Source organism: Seriola dumerili, unplaced genomic scaffold, assembly GCF_002260705.1.
Source record: "Seriola dumerili isolate Sdu_G_001 unplaced genomic scaffold, Sdu_1.0 BDQW01000381.1, whole genome shotgun sequence".
NCBI lineage: Eukaryota > Metazoa > Chordata > Actinopteri > Carangiformes > Carangidae > Seriola > Seriola dumerili.
The window spans coordinates 679,844-697,269 of record NW_019174636.1 but is presented as its reverse complement, the minus strand read 5'-3'; the positions used below and the strand labels follow the sequence as shown (position 1 = coordinate 697,269).

The 17,426-nt window shown below is 40.6% G+C and overlaps 1 protein-coding gene across 1 annotated transcript in view; it reads left to right on the top strand.

Moving 5' to 3' along the window:
- LOC111233228 (glutamate receptor ionotropic, NMDA 2D-like) overlaps positions 1–17,426 on the top strand; it is a 136,286-nt gene that overhangs the window by 46,975 nt on the left and 71,885 nt on the right. Inside the window, exon 7 of the mRNA XM_022760993.1 lies at positions 10,325–10,439. Coding sequence (XP_022616714.1) covers positions 10,325–10,439 — 115 coding nt within the window. The remainder of the gene's footprint in view (positions 1–10,324; positions 10,440–17,426) is intronic.

Below are 17,426 nucleotides of genomic sequence, written 5' to 3'. Positions count from 1 at the left end.
TTGAATTGACAAGATCAGGGATGAAAAATGACTCAACCATAACTGTCCCAATTTGATGACCTTGGATTTTACCCACCACGATCTCTGGTGTCAACAAAAATTCCTTGAATATGTTGTCTGAAACCAGCGGCTGAAGAGGAAGCATAGACCTGAGCATCCAGTAGAAAAATAGAACACATCTGTTTTAATTGATGGGTTTTTGATGAGCTTGCAGCAGCTCTGAAAGAGCAACAAAACACTTTCTTTCCCTAAACCTTTGATGGACGTCCTGTTTGTCTTTTTTACACCCATGTCGGCCATTACCGCCCTCAGAAATGGGCAAACAGAGACTGCACAGATTTGGATATGTGTTCATGTTTTACCTGGACACAGACTTTTTGAGTATTGAGCCTGAAGGTGTCCGGATCTGCTGTTTTCAAGCTGTTAGGATAAGGTGTATGTATCAGCAAAACAATAACTCATCAGTTATTATCTAACAAAAAGAATTCAGAAGTAGAACTTTATTGCATAAATGAAAAAAGGATCATTTGCATTACTTTACCTTTATAAATCTTGCTCCCCTAGTACTTCATCTGTTTCAGAATGTAATTGTGGGTTCAGGTAGGATCTTTTGTAGAAGAAGAATAATCATTTTGTCATTAATAACTGTTGTTTCAGCCTGTGATGACTCATAATGACGACTGACTGAAGGTCAAGACTCACTGATGTCTTCATTGATCAGCACTGACCACACACACCATCACTTGTGTCACTTGTTTTAATCAGCACTCACTCATTTGTTGGGTGTTGTCAGAACAAAAGTCCTCATTGAATTACATTCACACATCAGTGCATCAGTGTCAAATCAACTGTGTAGTTTAATAGGCCAGTTTCACAGCAGTCATTTCATGACTTAACATTGTAGCGGAAGCACAAATTTGTGTGATGGCTCTGCTCTATTCAAGTGTCCCTGTATGCCATGCAGCAGTGGTGGAAGAAGTATTCACATCTTTTGCTTAAGTGAAAGTACCTTTACCACAGTGTAAAAATACTGCATTCCCCAAGTCCTGTATTTGAAATACTACTTATGTAAAGTATCAAGAAAAAGGCCATTACTGATATATTGTTATCAGACTTTAACCAATTGTTAAAGGAGCTATTTGTAAGTTTCGCTATTGCTATATAGCTATGCTATAACGTTACGCATTAACAGCTGTCTACTTGCCAGTCTTGCCAAGGGCTTTGGCCATGGTTGCTTTTGCATTTCAAGAGGTTATAAATGTCCTCTGTGCAGCTACTTCCTCAGGTCAGCCTGTACCCTACAGTGACTCGGTATCGGAAAGTGATGAGATTTGTTTCATGGACTTTCCTCGTTTGACGCTATTTAAAATGCAGCAGTTCAGGCTATGACAGACTGGCAGTCCTCTCGACAACTTAAAATGCCTCACAATGAATCTTGAAATGATTTATGAATATTAAAGAGCCACATGCAGCCCAGTCAAATCAAACATAAGAGATTCTGTGCTTCTCTAGTCTCCTTCACTGCGGCGTCTCTGAGTCACAGGAGTCATGACAATCTTTACATCTCTGTCAGGCGCCCCCCCCCCCCCCCTTTGGTGGTCATGGTCACAAGCCTTTCATTTGTGTTGTGTGATTCCTCATACACTGCATGTGTGTATGTGGGTACAACAGCAAGAAATACAAACATTATTCTCATTGTTTCTTTTCATCCTTAACACACTGATGGTCTTTTATTTCTTACATCTGATGAACGGTAGATCTCTGCTTACGGCATACAGTGATCTTTAAAGGATTGCAGTGTCATGTGGTTTCTTCTTTCTCCCTGTAAGTGTATTATTTTCAGTGATATATAATTTAACTTTAATGTAACATCAACATTCCTGCATAAAAAAGAGGGTGAGAGATAAGAGGATTGAAAGATGAAGAGAGATGGAGAATAAATGCTGACAAATCCCAGACTTTCATTACATGAGGCATGAAATGGCTCTTGATCATTCAAGCTAACTTGTCCATCTCTCTCTCTCTCTCTCTCTCTCTCTCTCTCTCTTCCTCTCTTCCTTTTCATCTCTTTCTGTTTAACTCCCCACCATCTCTCACTCTCTTCCTTACTTTTTAAGAAGTTGTCATGGTTACATGGAAAGCTTTTCTCGTAACAGGCCGTGGCAAAGAGGCTGAAATGTTTCCGCTGATGGAAAAATCACGCTCTCGCTCGCACACACACACACACACACACACACACACACACACACACACACACACACACACACACACACCGGTCAGTGAGATCTTTGATGCTTATTAGAGCAGGACTGTAAACCATTAGTACAAACTCTGCATTAGACAGGCGGGCAGGCACACATCCAGTCTCTTCCCCCGAATGGATCCTTTTATCTGTCTCTATTGTACGTCTGTACATGAATCTATACCTACCAGCATCCAGACTTCGGTTTCTCTGCTGCAGAGTTCTTTCTTATGAATGAAACCGTATTGAATTAGAAATGACGAATATGAAATGGAAAAACATTTCATATTTTCATCCTTGTCAGTTGCATGAGGTGGATTTTCCATTGCTTCATTTCAGTTTGTGACATAAAGTGATGGATGTGCTTTTTTTTTTTTTTTCATATGAAAATGTTTTGCAGCCAGAGGTTCACTCACACTGTGACAGATTTAAATTTAGGATTTTATAGATTAGCCTTTTTGCACTTCATGAATTCATGGATGAACTCCCAGTCACATGTTAAGCATCGTTAACCATGTTGGAAATTCACGAGTCCAGTGGATCTGTTTGTTTGTGTTTGTTTCTGTTTATCCAGCACATTAATGACAGCAAATAAAATGATGGCCAGGCGCCGCTTTTTTTTTTTTTTGCCAACATGCAGGCTCAGTATTGCTGGCTCAAATCATTAGTAAAAGAGAAAAAAACTAGAATTACCGCCCTGCGGTTGTCTGCCTCCGCCACTCAGACTCCATCAGTTTCAGGTTACATCCCTGTGTATCCAGAGTCATATAAAATATGAACCATTTGAGTGAAATTTTGTCATAATTGCTGCGTGAAGTCTTGAGTAATGGCTAAAAAAGTATTTTGTGAGGTCTGGACTGTCCTTGATCTTTGACCACCAAAATCTAATCAGTTCATCCTTGAGTCCAGGTGAATGTTTTTACCAAGTTTGAAGAAATTCCATCGAGGCATTATGGAGATATTGCATTCACAATGTCAAAACCACGTTTTGAGAGGTAACCGTCACCTTGACCTTTGACCTTTGACCACCAAAAGTCTAATCAGTTCAGCCTTGAGTCCCACTGTATGTTTATACCAAATTTGAAAAAAATTCCATTAAGGCATTACTGACATATCGTGTCCACGAGAAGGGGACAGATGGACGTACGTATGTACGGCAACCTGATAATATGCCTCCGGTTCTGGCGTTCACCAGCACGGAGGAATAACAAAAGACGGTTCAGTTTGTTTTATTTTGAAATCAGAAGTATCCGTCTAAGGGCACAGTATTTCCTGTCGTATATTGTGGATGTAAACTGTTCTAATATGAATGCAGTTCATGTTGGATATTGTTAGAGTCTGAAAGACAGAAGTGGGTGAGGACGCGGTGAGCTGTCGTCATACTCAGCCAGGTGAGCTATTTTTCCTTTTTATATGAGTCATCACCTCAGGATTGTCATTGTGACAAGGTTTTCTCCAGATCTCTGGAGAGCTGGAGCACATGGCCTTCTGGGTAAACTTTATGCCTTTGAATGAAAAGGTGGATTAAATGGGGTGAGCAGAGTTTTACCCCCTCATTGTAACCCCCCGAAATCAAACCCCGGTCAGTCTGTCCGTTCCTCTCCCTTTGGTTAAATCCTCTCTATTGCTTTTCTGTTCCTTTATGTCTTATTCTTCACCTGTAATTCTCTTGATATCTAATTTTTTCTTCTCCCTCTCTTCTCTCCCAGTGTATAAAGTAATAAAACAGGTAGAGACTCCACAGGGAACTTCTTCTTCTTCTCCCTCCTCTGTGTGTTTGATTCGCGGCTGTCACGTGTCTCTGTAATGAATTCAATGATTAAATCGGGCTCCGTCTCAGCTCTGCTGTTGTGTAGGTTTTAATACAGAATGAGAACAGCATCTCCCACTGAGGCCTCACTCTCTCTCTCTCTCACACTTTAACCCTGCATTTGTGCTCCTCTCTCACTCATCCCTCCCTCCTCCTGGGTTACAAGAGGAGTTTAAAGTAATAATCTCTGGTATTTTCATATAAATGAATGCCAGTTTTGTCAATGACTGTTGTAAGCGGAGGGTATAGCTCCCGTAGAACATCGCAGCAACTGATGCTTTTTCGTAGCTGCAGCCCACATCTGTGAGTTGTTCAGTGATTCAGAGAGGCACTGGTGTTGTGCTCACTGATGACTGTTTCTGCCACAGGGAATAACGATCAGCCAACCAGAGCTTTATAAAGTGGGATTAAGAATGTGGATGTCATCTTTTTGTGTCCGAGCCAGAAATAAAAATTGCACCCATGAAAAAAAAAACAAAGTTGATTTACAGAAATAACATCAGTATATTAATTATTTTGATCATCCTGAAAAACGCCAATTTATTTTCTCCTAGAAGCAGCTACAATAGCTTTAGTTGTCAACTAAAAATGATGTGTACTGATTATGGCTACTGGTTATATTAAAATAAAATACTCAACCTCCCTCTCCAAAGAGAAATTGGTTAACATGATGTAAGACTGAATGAAGTGAAACAAAATAAAAACCTTGTGAGCTTGAATAAGACTGACAATTTCCCATGTTACTGCTGCCTCATTTCATACCATCATCTGTGAGTGAAGCATCACACAGAATCCATTATATCCATGATAAATTATATATTCATTCTAAGGCTTTCACTGCCAGTGTGAACATCTTGAGTTGGACAGGAGAGAAAACGCTCCAGGTAATTTGGTTCAAATCAGAATTATCATAATGAATTAGGGAATATTTAAACAACCACCTTCACCATTCTGTCAAAATCGGATAACAGGTGATAAAGGTGAGGGTAAAGGCTCCAGCTGATGAATATTCCTGTCATTTAAATGTGTCTAAATGTAATTGAAAAGGTACCTTACTTAAGAATGGGCAAATTGGAGTCAGCAATGATTTCCCCAGACAAGAGTAAGTGAAATTGCTTTTTTGAAATCTGTATTAAAGATATTTTCAGACAAAGGAATGAGAGCTCTCTGTAAATAATGTCACCGAAAAAAAAAAAAAATTTAAGATTGAGGTTTTAAAATCAAACTGAGATATCAAAAATTTCAAAACAATCACGTGACAATGTGTACTCGATGTTCACGATAGTCATTCACCTCATCCCACACGGACCAGGTCGCGATACACTGAGTATATTCGTTATCTCGCCCAACCCTGCTTAAACCCTGTCGCTTCCTATAATAAAGCTAATGCTATTGTTTCTGTTGGATACGTGTAGTCGAAATGATGCCTTTAACAACAGATGTGAAACAGCTGGATGGGTAATGCATCAGTGTCCCAATTCAGGTCCCCACATCTTTCGTGGGGAGATGGCGTGGCTTTTTCGTTGCCATGATGGACGCCGAAAACGAGACGGTCTGGCATACGGAGAATTTTAACTTTGCATCACCGTCTGTGCATGCCATTACCATTGCATCACAAAGCATGGCTCCTGTCGCCCGGCAACATTGACGCAACGCAACGCATAACTTCTTTTCACAAAAACTTGCATTTTAACGGCCCCTGATTTTAACAGTTGTACGATTCGCCGCTTTTACTTGCATTTGAAAGTGTAATCCTCCGGCTCTCTGTCAGTGTTTGGTTTCATTACCAGCGCGCAATGAATCTTGGGAAATCTTGGCTCCAACAAAGGATCAAATGGGTGGCGCCCCCCTGACCCAGCTGGAGAGCGCGTTGTGCTTAGGGCTGGAGTGATCACGTCTGTAAATAATAGCAAAACCGCTGATTCAACAGGAATGCGATGATACTGGTTGCACCGCGCGTTAAAAACTCTCTGACACGTATTTGTTGAATCCTTCCTCTGTACGACTGCAGCAGCTGCTGGATGACGCCTGTAGCGAACCTGTTTGATGCTTCTCCCCCTCTCAGTGAAGCGGCTCTTGTTTCTGTGCAGTGCCTCTCTCATTCTCTGGATCGCACACTCTCTCCCCGCCTGCACCTGTCTCCCTCTTTTGTTGCATTTCTTTTTTTTTTTTTTTCTTTTTTTTTCCTTGCTGTCTCTTTGTCTTATTCCTCCTCTGTCTCTTGCAGTATCTCTCTTCTCTCTCTCTCTCTCTCTTTTTCTTCCACCTTCCCTTTTTTGCTCTTTTGCTCTCACCACCTCCTCACCCCCGCCTGCTGTTTTCTTTCCACTTTCTCGTTGCTGTCACCTCTGGTTCGCTGCTCCTCTCCTCTCCTCTCCTCTCCTCTGTACTGTACCTACCAAGGAGGGATGGGGGGTGGAGGGTGGGGGGTGGAGGCTGGAAGCAGAGGCAGAGAGGGATGGTGAAGAATAAAGGATAGAGACACGTCAGACTTGTGCCACCCTGAACCTGAAGGCAGATATTTTTCTCTGGGGGTAAAAAACCAGGTGAAATAGAAACACTGGAGTTTTCCAGATGTCAGGCAGCATCAGGGAACCGTGGGTGCAGCGGCAGATTGGCGGTCTCCTTCTACAAAGCTCCTGCTGACTACTTTCCATCCACTGAATGGGTGGGCATGAATTGAGAAGCAGAGACACGAGCACTTTTTTTTTTTTTTTGTCTTGTCAAAGTGCCCTCAGAGATTGCATGATTACACACACATTGACATTCCAGTATTATTTTGATGTAATGGTCACTGCGGTGTTTATCAATGTGCCGCGTACCCACCGAACACTTTATAGATGTTAACTTCCCTGTTGATGCTCTATTTGCATGTGTTTCCCAGGGTGCACGGTGCAATTTCACGATCCGTTCACCCCCAGAGTTTCTGCTGGATCATAACGTTTGTTTATAATGACAAGCAGCTGTAGCTGTCCACGTCTTTATCTCCCTGAATCTATTGCATATCAAACACTCTCTGTCTCGACCACATCAGCACTTCATGAGGAAATATTCGCTTTCCTCTCAACCAGTTAGTGAGCTGACTGTTTCTTTTAAATTCAAAGAGGCTGACAAAGAGCCCCATAGCCCCCCCCCCCACCCCCCCCCCCCCCCCCACCCCCACTCCTCTGGGAAGTGGAGTCAAAGCGAATCAACTAGTTCAGTAAAGACTGTGACTTTTCAGTCATCTGCATCTATAGGAGCTGAATCTCATTTCACTCTCTGACCCTAAGTCCTGAAGAAATGGACGTATCCATATTCAGAATACTAAACACCATTACTTCTTGTACAATAGCAGGGATAAGCTCATACTCTTATTATTAGAAAGCAGAATATGATATCTGGGACATGCATATAATACGCTGATTTGCTGCCTCTGTAAGCTGCTTTTTAAAGCTGCTTTTCATTAATTCTACTTCACACTGCATTTGATACGTAACGTAAAGTCAACACGAGACTGGAGGTATATTTTCCACTCAAATCCCACTGTGGATGATTGGGCCCCAGTCATAAGGGTATAACCTCACAATATACGACAGCAAATATCTTTTGTAGGAAAAGTAATGATAACACTTTCTATTAATGTAATGAGAATATGCTGTTAATTGATGTATTTGGCAAGTTGCAAATGTTTTGATACTGAATGTATCAGTAAAATATTCATCAAAATATATGAACGTGCAGCACAATATCCACTTGTAGTGACTCGAGCATTATTCAACTTTTTTTCATGGTTCTTTTTGGACTCTCCCAGCACATGGTTAAGGTTCAGGAAATATCCACGTCCGGTTTAATACAGAAAAAAAAAGAAAAAGCTCTTTCCCTATTCTTAATCAAAGTAGTTTTGTTGGCTAAACCACAGACAGAACTTTGGATGCAAACCTCAGTCTCTGGTGTCAGTACCGTCAACTACACCAGCCCCTTCCTTGCTAATCTGCTGCTGTTAATAAATGCAGCGCTTCACTCATTCTAAAATACCCAGATTTGACAGGGTTGTTAGTCCATAGCACTTTGCGGACATTTGTCGGTTTTGATGAAACCTGCTCTTTGCTGTGGTGGCGTCAGTCGTCAATCAAACAATGACATCTTTTTTACTGTGGATGTCTTTAGATGGGTCTTTCTCCCAGGCGTCGCTCTGTTCATTATTTGCCCGGTTCTTCCTCTGCCCTTAATTTGATGAAATCGCTCTGCTTTTATTTGCATATCCCTGGAAAGGAGAGATACTTGGTTTTCAGAACAGATCATATAAAGCTCTCCTAATCTGGCTGTAGGTTAAAATCTCTCTGATGTTGAACATACCAGCAACACGCATTATCAACGTGACGCATATCTTTTTTTTTTTCTTTTTTTTTTTTTCTTTTTTTGATATGAAAATCTGATAACTTAGCACTTGGAAGAATATATGATGTGCGCTCTTGGCTGCGTAGTTACAACAGTATATCTGTGTTTTTGAAGTGCTTTCTGCTGTGCATATTTGCTGTTTTGAAGCTGATTGCAGTTGATTAAGTGTTATTTGAGATGTTGTCGAGATTTTCTTTCAGCGAGGTCGCCTGTGTGAGTGTGTGGGATGGTTTCATCAGGATGCTTTGATGTGTTGTTTTTTTTTCTCCAGATGCTTTTAAGGTAGATGTTTCATTAAAACACATCAAAGGTAAACCCCCCCCCCCGCACCAAGGCTGCTTTTGTCTTTCCTGGTATTAAAAGTATTCTCAAGTATTTGTCCTTCGGTGTTTACTCTCTTTCAGCTCTGCTCTTTCTGCAAACCTCCAGCTTTTGCGCGACACACAAATTAGGCTGAAGACATTTTAGCGATTTTGGCTCCTCTCTCCCGCCCTGCGTCATCACCTCCTCGGTTCTCTGCTTCTCCCACCTCGCGGCCTCTACACCTCCACGATGTGATTTCCTCTCGTATTAACTGAAATGTGTTTTCTCTGTAGCACAGAATACCTGATGTTAGGTCCCTGCAGTGAAGGTCTCGCTTCCACCTCCTCTGCTTTGATTTCCTCTGCTTTGATTACTTCACTTGATATTCTGTTGTTGATGTTTTAGTCTGTGTTAACACGTTGATCGAACATCATTAATTCAATTGCCAGAAGTAGTTACTGAAAGTGTTCCCCAAGATTTAGGTAAGTTTCCAAAAACCCTGTTGCATGTTTGTGCAGCAGTTTGTCCTGATAATAGTGCAAATAAGCATTGACCTACAAATCAAAAGAAGCCTGAACATCATGGAGATTAGACAATTGCGAGATGAGATGCTAAATGTGGAGGAAAAGCCAGAAAGTGACAAAGCAGGCAGGGTTAGTCTTCCTCGGTGTGATGGCTTTTTATTAGGGCGTTAGGCTCACCTCTGTTGTGCATCTAGCCTATTTGGCTAAACTTTTGTTAGCCTAAACTTTATTTTGTCTTCCGTCCAGCATCCATCAGCTCCTCCTTCACTCACTCAGCCTCTGCTGTTTGTTGTCAGCTTTAAATCGAGACCGTTCTACCTCAAAAATCACCCCCATAGCTTGTTTGTGCAAACAGTTTGCGATGACCCATAGTTACGTTTTGTTGCCAAGCGACACCTAGCGATTTTGCGAGACAGCTGAAGCCTCAGGGCTCACTTCAGGTACACTCACGCAGAGCCAAGGATAAAGTTAAATTGCCTTCATTAGTCAGGGCATTTATGAGAATATCTTAAAAATCAACCCACACTGGGTCTTCCTCACGGCGTGACTATCTGAGCTGATAAGGGCATTTTAACCACATCCTTGGCTCGGTGCCTCAACTAACCCCTGAGGCTTCCCTTTGTCTACAGTCAACCAGGTTAACTTCTAGAGCACCTAGCAGTCACCTGCAGTTAACTACATCGTATTACAACCGTGAGCACCTGGTAATTGTCATTTGCCTTGGCGTGCGACAGTCGACCAGAGCAAAGGAGGAAGTTCAGGTGACGGTGTTATATAGCGTGAAAAGTCTGCGTATGGTGGAGGTGGAGGTTGGGGGTCGATGGTAGAAACCGCTGTTCGATTCCCATTTCAAACTGATAGTCAGCATTGTTTCTTTTAACCATGGCCACGTGTTTATTTTTTGTAACCATGACGATGAACTAACTTAAAAACCAAAGTGACATATTTCTCACACAGGAGACCGGTGAACCTATTTCCTTTGCCCCCTTACATGGATTCCCTCTTGCATGGAGGTAAAGACACATCTCTTACTTCACCCGTCTGCTCTGCTGTCTCCTCTCTCAGGTACTTCACCAACATATCTATCGGTGGGCGGGATTATTCCTTCAACAGTGACGGCTACCTGTCCAACCCGCTGCTCGATGTCATCTCCTACACCAATGGGAGAGGCTGGGAAGAGGTCAGTACACAGCTGCGCGAGTCGGCACTAATTATCATAGCATGTCGGCTAACCGCAATTTCACACCCCATCAAACATGCTAACTCATCAGTGCTCAGTTTAACCTTTCTGCTGTCTCTGTCTCTCCCCTTCCTCCCTCTCTCTCTCTCTCTCTCACACACACTCTCTGTCTCTCCCCCAAATCTCATTAGATCTCCGCTAAGCCCCCCTCCCCTATGTTCATCTCCCTCCACTCTTCTGGGTTTGTCAGCCTTGTTAGCCAGCACTAACCCACAGTCCAATATCCTCTCCGTCAGGCTCCATGTGTAGCAGTTGTACAGTAATAGCACCAAATCCAAGGTCGGCCCTCCGAGGGCACTCTCAATTCCGCGAGACTACTTTCGACCTGAGAAAAACAAGTAAACCTTTTTGTTCTCTCCTGCTGTGTTCCATTTGCTCCTGCCCTTTAACGACTCAATATGTTTACCGCTGAATGCAGACTCAAGTCTTCCCTCATTTTAGGGGATGATAACTGAAAATGGAAAAAAAAAAAAAAAAATCAACCTATAAGAAAAAGAAAAAAAAAAAAACTGTTCAACATCAGTATAAACCCTTGGACTTCAAAGTGTTTGCAGTCCTTCACCTTCCTGTCAAAGCTGAACTTCATCCTGAAGGTGCTTTGCTCTATATGAGAGGTTTGAATAAAAGATTCAGATTAGAGCGCATTAAGTAGGATTTAAGGAATAAGTAAACTCAATTTATATCAGACGGTTCTCTAAGCAGGATCTCTGTGCATTATATACCTGTATTATCAGACTGAATTACAATGACCATTATATGGCCAAAAGTATAGGGACCTTAACTGGACACGTAGCTCCACTTAAAGTTTTATGGCCACTATAGATTTTAAAATCAAAAACAGAAAAGAGAAAAGTGTCAGCACTGTGAATTGGAGTAACTTTTAGCATTGGGTGTTGACTGTTGGTGAATTTTAGAAAATCTAAGTGAGGACCATTGTACTGGTTATGTTAATGTGACCATATTTAGATGTTTGGCAAACTGACAGAGGACAGTCTATCCACAGTCTCTAACTCATTGTATAAAAGCATAAACACTGACCTAAGGAACCTCCAAATTTGTTTTAAAGACCCCTGCCAATGAAAATCAAGTTTTTAACCTTGTTAACTTCCTTTTGATGTTTTTATATAAGACATATCATGAGCGCAATAAGCTGTCAACACCATGACTCATAAAAACAGATTCAGACAGCCAGGGGTTTCATACATCACAAACCTAAGTAACCAATCCTGTTAACTTGCAGGGACGAGGGGCGGGGCAAAATAAACCTGAAACCTTGTCAGTACAGAGAGAGAGAGAGAGTTTGTCTTAGCACGATCACTAACACTGTCGGCCACTGCCAGCTACAAGCTAATAAACACCATAAACAAATGAAAGATGCTAACTATGGGAACCACTCTGCTAGTTTCTGATTTTGGTTTCAACAGAGTCCTCATCTGAGTCTGGGTCTGACTCTACATGAGGTTGAGCCTCTCTGATGTTTCCTGTTATGCTAACCATCTTGATATGCACTGCTCTTTCACCGGTCACCGTAACTATGTCATTACAGAGGGTGAGAGTTTGCATTAGCGCAACCACTAACACTGTGTCAGCCACCGCCAGTTAACAAGCTATCTAGCTAACCTAAAATAAAAACAAATAAAAGATGCTCAAACGAGTCTCTCCGATGTTTCCTTCCCTAACCATCTTGATACCATCTGCTCTTTCACTGGTCAACCTAGCGCAAGCAGCAGTGGTGGAGAGGGTGTGATCCAGATTTTCTCAATGAGGAAGTAAGCATACTGTAGATGTGCCACCATTACTTTCTATGTGAGAAAAACCATGTTCAACAAAATATTAATCATGGTTCAAAACATGCCCGGAGAGGAACTTTAAACTGTGATTGCAAAATTCAGATGCCTTTGTATTGCGCTTATTACACAATATAATTTGTCACAGTCTGTGTATAATGTGAACAAACCATCAAGGAACTAGTATGAAAACACCGAAGACACTGGAGGGAGCAAACTGCATTTCAAGCAAGACACTTCTGATGTAAAATCGGTCAGTTCTAGCATCTCCTTTTTTCATTCTTTTGTCACCAGTTTCAATTCTTCTCAGTGTCTCATGGTGCATCTTTGATGTGAGCTGGCCTCTAAAGCCGTCACTTTTTCAGTTGTCAACACTCATGATAAAAAGCATTAACTTGACAATGCAGCATAACGTTCCTCCTTCTGGACGTTCTATAAAACTCTGACTTACTGTTGGCAATTTGCATCCGAAAAAACTCTCAAAACTGATTGGTGGTGGTGCTCGAATGGGGTTTTTGCAGATTGTAATACATCACGTATGCAATGATCTGAAATTGACCCCGGCCGTGTTTTGCAGAAGATAACAAGCCTCAGAGCAAGATTCAGATTAGGCGAAATATTAAAGTTACTGACGATACTTTTGTTTAAACCCTGACAAATAGGCAGTGCGCATGAAAAATAAAAGAGCTCCCTCTTATCATTTGATGGCTGAACAAGGGGCATTTATTTTTGGAGAGTGTCAGCTGTTTTATTCATGTTTTCATGTCTTCTGTACCTCACTTTGTCACACATCCAGCCTGCATTTCTTCTGGCAGAGAGTTAATGTGGTGCAAGAGGCAGCAAACTGTAGTACTGCTCATGTGTGCGAATCATCGTAGTGTTTTCTGCCCTTTTCTGATGCATCTCACCTTTACTGTATTGAATTTTTGCTGAATGAAGCCTGAGATACTGCCAGAGGAGATAGGTTACTGTCTTGTATGCCGTGGGATTGGGAAAGATAGAGGAAGAAAAAACTGACAGATAAGGGTTTACTTTGCACTGCTGCTCTCAAAAGATCACTCCTGTGCTGCTCTTTTATCACTGGTGTTCAGATGAATTTAGGAAGAAATCGACAGTGTAGCCATGTCAGGTTTCAAACAGGAAACCTACCTCAAGATTTCACAATATTTATTAACTTTACACTATGTATGACTCCTCTCTGGAACCTGCAGCAGCCAAACTATTCTTGTCATCTGGTTCATTGACTCTTCAAAGAACTGAGCAACTTAGAGCTGCTATAATCAATAATTTTCTATTAACAAAGGCTCAAATGACAATATGCAATGTTACCGAACTTTGCAGTTCCACTAATTTCTATGGAGCGTTTTAGCATCTTTTAGTTCATTATTTAGGTTTCATGGACCTGCAACTTTACAGTTTAGGTTCACTCTCACCTCTCTTAGCATCACTGTTTTCAACAAAGAAGGTCTAAAAAGCCGAGCCAGTTGTGCAGCATCAAATGGCAGACAGACAAAGTTAGCAAGTAGCTTGTGATATAGCATTTAGCCGCTAAAGAACCATGTGTTTCCTTCAAGAGTTGATGGAGAACAAAAGAGGGCTAAAAGGAGAATATTGGCTTGCTTTTCATCTTGGGACAGAAACACAACTCCAAATGAATGCTAATGTATGTTCTATAGCTTGTTTCCCCTTCCCCAACTGTAAATTCAGGTTTAAAACACATTAGCTTGTCAAAATGACTGTTGTTTGTGTTTTTCCGCTATAAAACAGGTCTTGCTCTTTTGTATGTGAATTTAAAATCAATGAGAGACAGCTACCAGAAGTCAAAGAAAACTAACATTTAAAAAAAATCCTTCAAAATATAGACATACAATGGATACAGATGAAAAAAAAAAAATGGATGACAGTTTGGGACAAGTAGTATAAAAATAATGGGCTTAATTTGAGTCGATTATGTCATTTAATCTTTCCAGGCAAAGAGTTCCAGATTTAAAATGGGCTTTAAACTTAGGGCTAATGGAAAAACAGAGGACAAACAGTACCCATACAACTCCCTCAGACAACAGCACTTGACCCGAACTATCCAGCGGTTGCTCTACAACCTCATTTATCTGAACATCCCATTTCCCAGGTGTACATTTGCTGAATTAACCTCTCCTGAACTGAATCGGGGAGTATATTTACAGAGCACAGCAACCTTCGGGCAGCCGAACAAGAGCTGACTGTAGAGCTTGTAGGGAGATCAGGGCTATACTTATCAAGAGTCTCAGAGCAAGAGGAGAATTCCCATGATGAATATTTGCTCTTGATATTAGGCAAGAAAATATCTTCCTATCTGCACCAGGACTTAAGAAAACTTGAGAGCTGTCATAATGAACGGTTAATTAATCAGACCATATAATATCACTTTTTATTGTAAGTAATCTTAAATGTCCTCAAAAATATTGCTTGCACAAAAATATTCAGTTACCAACTCTTTATGAAATGGCCCGATTCACTAAACTCTTAATTTTACATTTTGCAATTTTGCATCTTTTTACTTCAAGAAGCTCACAAAGCGAATAATTTCTCTACTACTAAACCTGAATGAATAAGAGCAGGATTTGGTTTAATTTGTTGATATTTTTAGTGACATGAATATGTTGCATAACAGCATTCTGAAGGAATCCATACCACAGTATCCACACATGTTAACATGTGCTTATGGATGCATGATTGTGCAAAACACAAACCATGAAGACAAGCCAACAGTGCCATTAGATAAATTCTATTGTAGAAAAGTTAACTAAGTTCAGGAAATTGCACTGGGTCTCATTTAACATGTGCAAAACTTTAAAAAAAAAAGAAGTTGAAACGTAAATTTTGTTAGGTTATTCTCCAAATAAATATTGTTAGTATTTACCTTTGTTTAAGCAGCTTCTTAAACACTTTCTTCTGCATCAAATTACATTTTGTTAAGTCGCCATTATGTGTATTTGCGCTTCAGTGCAGATGCAATAAAAGGCGTCTTGAGTTGTTTGATTTTTGTTTTGCAGCCAGCTGAGCCTTCCCTCATTCTCAGCTTTTGAACATCTCATTCCACGAGTTTTATGAAGTTGTGTTACATGATGCAACGATACAGCAAGTCATTTTACATTTGTTTGTTCTTCGAGCCGAAGCGCGAACAGGGAGGTGTACAGTCGCTTGGAATCAGACAAGAAAGCAGGAGTACAGTTTTTAATCAACATGACAGGAGAAGTGGAAACCACAACAAAAAGCTGAATCCCATTTCACTTCAGTTTAAAGGTGCAATAAGAGTTTTACAACCCAGCAACACAGGATATAATCATAGTGCATCAGGCAGTAGGGACTTGATAGGGTTGTTAATCGATTAAAATGATTTAGCCCATACTTCATAAGAGAGCAGGTTTTAAAACCGACTTCCTGGCCTCTGCTGCTCTGATGGACGACTGTTGTACAAGCGAATAAAACAACACCAGAAATTTCTGCTGAAAATCTTCGTTCTGAAGTTGAAACTTATAGGTCCCATATTTTACATTTTTCCTGTGTTTTATTTGACGTTTTGATATCCATAAGATGATATATTTGTGGTGTTAAGTACTGTGGCTCTGAGCCTCTCTTCTGATTGGCTGACTGTTGTCTTAGTGATCTTTTAAAAATATAGCAGATTTTATTTAAACACTCAGAGAAACCAAATCCTATAAGGTTGAATGGTGGGTGCAGGTGAGCTGAGGGCAGTGACTGCTTTGTTGTGACATCACAAAGTTACAGAAGTCCTGATAGCTCGTTTTAAGGCTCAATTTCTGAATATAAGCTGTGTGCATTCTCTGTGGACTGAGCATTTTGATACTTTCACAGTATTAATATAGAACCTAGACCTGATTTATAATCAAAAAAGACATGGACATCTATCTTATACAATATGGACGTTTACCGCTTTACCTTCACTTTAGATATTTCTGTTTCATAATTGTTCTGGAGGTAACCCAGTTTGAGCACGACTGTAGCAGCTTTGATTTAAAAACATCAGCATTTTAACCCTCCACTCATGAACTATTGAAAGATCATGTAGAATAAGCAAGGTGACAATAAGACTGATGATTGATGAGAAAAGTTGATAATGGTTTCAGTGCTCAGTGATCACACAAACAATCAGCAGAGATCAGACATTATCTGAGACATATATTAAACTGAGGGAGCTTATCTGCTCACTACATCAACTTATTAAAGCTGCAGTGTAGGCAGGATTTTTAAATTGGTATTAAATGAGAAAGTTTAATCCCCATAATACACCATTTTGGAGTATGCTAATTTGTCACAATCTCTGCTATTGCCCCACTCTTTTTAGGATAAATCCTGAGCTCATGCAGAAGGTTTGACCTTGGGCTTTTGAAACTGTCCATGTCTCCATACTTAAGTGCACTCATTGAACTCATGTTTTCATATTTAATAAGAATTAAAAATACAGTACTTTAATACTGCAGACCTTGACTGAGCCTAGAGCAACATTTTGAAGTCAATATGGATCAGACTTTATTAATTAAATAATACATTTAATCAAACTTTGTTTTCTTTTGGTTCAGTTGACACCAATAGCTTTCTGCCCAGATGGAAATTAGCATGTAGCTAAATATGGTACAAAGCATCTTTCCCCTTTTTTTAAGTTGATGTATCTAAAAGAAATCACTTAAGTAGTAATGAATCCACTACTAGCAGGAGTCCCATGGATGATGATCCCCCCTTGATGCTTCGCTGTCCATAAAACAGTCGCCAGACCTCCAGTAATTATAACTAAGGGCTGTATTTTCTGTATTTTCATTCTTTCTATTGGAAGGACTTCTAGGCAGCTGCGTCCAGTCCTTTTACCTTTTACCCCTGACATTTCAGTGTTGGATGAGTGCTGTAACTTTTTAGCATTCAGGGAAACCACAAGGTTAAATATTAGTTGTGTTGGTACTTAAAGAGCCTTGACTCATCTCCAGATGGGCAACATCATTGGGAAACAGAACAGAAACCAGGACAGTCTGACCAAAATAAATAATGACTCAACTGCAAAGGACAGAAGCAGACAGAAAGTCCAGACAGCAGGAGATTCAATAATAATGATTTGAAAAAACTACATTTATAAAGTAGAACTTTATAC